This window comes from Lycorma delicatula, chromosome 6, assembly GCF_047948215.1.
Source record: "Lycorma delicatula isolate Av1 chromosome 6, ASM4794821v1, whole genome shotgun sequence".
Lineage (NCBI taxonomy): Eukaryota > Metazoa > Arthropoda > Insecta > Hemiptera > Fulgoridae > Lycorma > Lycorma delicatula.
In genome coordinates, this window is record NC_134460.1 from 6,732,306 (window position 1) to 6,737,131 (window position 4,826).

The window sequence follows — 4,826 nt, forward strand, 5'->3', positions numbered from 1 at the left end:
TCACGAGGAGCGAGAAATATTAAATTTTGCTTGAACTTAAAAAAATATTTAAGAAGATTAACTAGTTGATGAACTACTCTTTAGAAAGTTTACGGTGACCGATGCACGAGAGACTGCATTTGTTTTGTAGATGAAAAATTTAGATGCACCTTAAATTCCTGTCACCTTGGATCAAAAAAAGTTTTGCCATGATAGTATATTTTAAAAATTATTACTTTTTAAATCGAAAATAATTCTTTGGCTAATTAAAAAGATTTTTGAAATAATAGGTATCAAAGTAACAGGGTACACCAAAATTGTTCTTTTCAATACAAAAACATCTAATGAAAATGGATTTTTTCATATAAAAAATGCTGAAAATAAACCTAAAATTTTATATCGTTTAAAAAATTTAACATAAAATAATTCAACATTTAAATAAACAACATTGTTTCAAAAGTCTTAGATGCATGATACAGTAATACTTAGAACATACATAATATTTAAAAATGAGTGTGTACATAAATCTTTTGACAGCAGCAGATTAAAAAATAAATAAAAAACTGTTGAGATTTCCTTCTTCAGAGTTTCTATTAGAATAAAGTTGTAATTCAAATAACTAAAAAATATTATACCAAAACATGCAATTATAAAAACTTTAAAAAAAAACAACAAAGATTAGCACATTAAAAAAGATTATGTCACTCTTCATTAATAAAATTTGATAATTATCTGATACCAATCTTCCAATTTAATTAAGATCTTGTAGGAATGAGTGCCATAAGCTGCACAACAAAACTAACATTATATACAAATTAATGTGTTCTACAGAGGTTTTAATCTATAACTACCGAATGTTGTTCTGCTCAAATCGATTTCCTCCTTCAACTCCAAGAGACAAAAGATTGTCTATTGTTCTACCTTCACTTAACTCTGTAAAATAGTTAAGAGGAAGGCAGAATTGTGATTTTATAAACTTTGGAGAGTAAACTCAAGGAAACATTCTGAGACAATCTCTTACTTTTACATGACGTTACATTAAACTTACATTAAAGTGAAAATAGTATATGGGGATAAAGTAAACTACACTTAAAACGTTAGTATAATTCCCACATCATAGTTACCAAAATACTAACAAAGAACTGATAAATCCAGACGTTTTTATGATCTTATTCATGAATCAATAAGATGTAGCAATTATAAATGTTAATGCAATTCCAAACAAGCAATTAAAACATTGGGCACAATTTGATTAGATGTAATGTCTAGCGTACCTTTCACAGTTTTTCAGATATTAAAAATATGGAACAATATTATTAATAGCTACTGCAAAATCCAACTTATCTAAACACATAGTTTAACATTTCATACCATTATAACTAATGTTATTAATAGCAATTACACAACTTTACTATATTTGTTAAATTTTTCACTTTTCTTAATCATTCTGTTTCTCCCAATCAAACAATATTACTAGCTGAAATCTAAAAAAAGAGTATTTTAATCTAATGATAAAAGTAGTTCTATTTAAAAAAAAAAAACTATAAAGTTACAATTTTTATTCAGTTAAATTTGCAGTATTTTTCTTTTAAATTTTCTACAATTTCAACTAATGTCTAAGTAACTATTACACAAGATAAAATCCTTTCATCCCTGATACTGATTAGAATAAAACAGGCGACTGAATCCTCTAATTTGTTATACTGATATTTAAGGTACAGGCAACAAACATTACCAGATGTACTAGCTTAACACCAAACTTTATAAATATTTAACTGAATGAAAAAAAAAAGGTTATAGATAATTCAGGCTTAAGATATTTTTGTCTTTAAAATGCCAGAAACATTTAAAGTAAAAAGCTACAAGATTTCTACACCAAAAAAAAATTAAAAGTATGCTATAAAACTTACACTTGTTCAGCCAGAAACTACAGAAACACTTCTGAATAGCTTTATTTAATTTGTTCCAAGATGATGTCGAGTTAAAAACAACAAAAAATATTGTTCAGGTTATTTATTATATTCCATGATATCCTGCAGTCATTCAATACACCATAAACGGATTCTGCATAACATCCTTTAGCGTTGAATGTATTAAGCAATAACAACTTATGTCCTACTATGTAATGATTCCATTGCATATGGAATACATAATGAAATAACATCACATAATTATACTAACAAGATATTAATTAAAAATGTAAAACAAAATTTTATAAAATTGTTCCTAAAGATTGGCAAAATTAAAAAAAAAATAGGTCAATATTCTCATTAGGTAGGAGAGCAACTGTTAGTATTTAAAAGTTAATGACCACAGCAGTCAATGCTACTTAAAATAAATTAACAATATGGTTAAATAAAATAGCAAAACAATTCTATAATAAAAATTATTTTCATTAGTCAGAAGCAATTATTTTCATGATGGATTTTTAATTTACTACAAACTTAAAAAGATACGAGTGAAGTAAAATTTCACAATATTAACATTCTTTAGCATGTACACACTCACTGCATTAATTAATTTACTGAAACTATAAACAAAATCATCAATCATGCATGAAGCATTTTTTCTTTTAAACAATTTCCATTTTAAAGTAGCATTCTAAATAATTTTTGGATCAGAAACACACATAACATTTGACTATAACAATAGTGAACCTTTGGAATGTAGCAATGCAGTTGTATCCTCTCATGATCTATTTGCATTGCATGCAAAATTAAAAATACAGCAAATCAAAAGCTGTAATTTGTTTTTGTTGGAAAAAATTATTATGCTGCATTAATTCACGGGTAAATTTAATACAGCTATGAGCCAAATATTATAAATGAAAATAATGTCAAGACTACTTGACAAAATAATGTCTGTTATGAGGAGGAGTTAATTTGTTCAATAAGGAAACTTTAGGTTCATTATTTTCTTGAAACTCAAAACAAATTTTACATTTCCAATTTCTTGATTACGGGATCACAACTGATTCATAAGCGGTAAAAAAACTACTAGAAAATATTCACAATTAAAGATACAGAGAGCTTCAAAAGTATTATGTTTTTGCATGATAATTTTGCACAAATCTTTAATTGCTTTTCCTATGGCCCCTTGAATCAAGAAATCACATTTTTCTGTATTTTAAAAAATGGCTGTAGAATTTTAGAAATTATGAACTGAAACAAAATAAATGGATAGTTGAAATCACTGACAGGACAATTTTCTGAATATGGCGTGTGAAGAGGCTAGTAAGATATATACTTAAATCAATTTTTAACTTTTTTTTCATTTTATTTTTAATTCAAAATGTCCTTACTGAAAACATTTTTGCTGCTTGATTATAGTAAATCTACAGGAAAAATCCATTCAAATTCAGTTATTTTTTAATCATTGAGTCTGTTAATTTAGTAAAGGAAAAATAATATATTCTATGTGTTTATTTAAAAAGGTATAACTACTTTCTTTCGTTATAAAAATGATATCAAATATCTCCATTTAAAAAATACATCTGATCTTTGATGTACAAAAAAAAATTACACTTTGGTATTAAAGTAATGTTGTATCATATTTAAAACAAATAACCATAATTAACATTTTTTTTAAATGCTGAATGAAAGTAAGTTGTAAATAATAAAATAATCACCATTTGTCTAATGGCTAAATCAATACAAAAAAAAACAAATGGTTTTAAAAGAACATAAATAAATTTAACAGATAATAAATTAAATACTAATACTCATAATTTAATTTAAGAATTATTTTCTTATAAAATTTACATTATAACACTCATAATAAATAGCAAATTTTGCAAGATTGCAAATTAATTTTAAGCTTTTTTATTTTATTCACTTTCCTAGTGCTTCAACTTATAAGATCTGCATTTAAAAAAATTGTAAAATCCTTTTTTATAAGTTTATAAAATATATAACTGCTGTCAAAAAAACAAATAAACATACAAACATAGAATCAAATACAAAAAAAAAATTAGATAATACACTCTTTTTACAATTGTTTCATTGGACAAAATTTTCATTTGACTAAATGTACACAAACATACTTATGACAAAATTATATAATTTCTCAAATACATATTTATGTATTAACAGTATTAAAGAAAAGCTGTTATTCTCAAATAAAAGAAAAATGACATAGAATGACTCACTGATCCAGAATACGAGTAATTAGTTTATTTTTTAAAAACTATTTTCATTACTACTTGAATGACAATATTTAAAAATAAAATGTTAAGATATTTTACACAACTATATATTTTTGTTTAATTTTTTTTAACAATAATGACTTACCAGTTATTAAAGCGTGGTCTCCAATTATTGTTTCCTCTAAAAAAAGGTCTAGGTCCCACATTATGTGTCTGTTGAAAATTTTCTGAAGGAGGACCGCCGCCAGAAGGTCTGAACCGAGGTGGCATCCCTCTTCTAGGACCTCTCCATGATTTAGGACCAGAACCTCTTGGCCTAAACACAGGGGGTTGTGAAATTAATGGTGGTGGTGCATTAAGAGGAGGAGGTGTATTAAGAAGTGGCATCCATGTTAAATCCTCTATCACACCGCCATCATCCTGTTCATCATTTTTTATGTTACTCACTGGATTATTTAAGTCCAAAATTTGGCAAGCAATGTTATTTGGCAACCTTGTTCAACATTAGAAAAACCTGGCCCGGGCACTGGGTTCGGAAATCTTGGTCCTGCATTATTAGGACCACAAAACCTAGAGTTTGTGTTTGGAAACTTTGGTCCTGAACTATTATTTTGAGGTACAACATTTTCATCCTTTTTTGTAAGATGCTGTTCCGTTTTTAATTCAGGAACTCCTCTTTTATCATCTTCATTGGGGAGACGAT

The 4,826-nt window shown here is 26.6% G+C and overlaps 1 protein-coding gene across 1 annotated transcript in view; it reads right to left on the minus strand.

The window, feature by feature from the left end:
• The window catches only part of LOC142326261 (protein cueball-like), a 39,821-nt gene extending 35,441 nt beyond the window's left edge, over positions 1-4,380 (minus strand). Inside the window, exon 1 of the mRNA XM_075368583.1 lies at positions 4,269-4,380. Coding sequence (XP_075224698.1) covers positions 4,269-4,329 — 61 coding nt within the window. The 5' untranslated portion in view covers positions 4,330-4,380. The remainder of the gene's footprint in view (positions 1-4,268) is intronic.
• Positions 4,381-4,826: the final 446 nt, after the last annotated feature.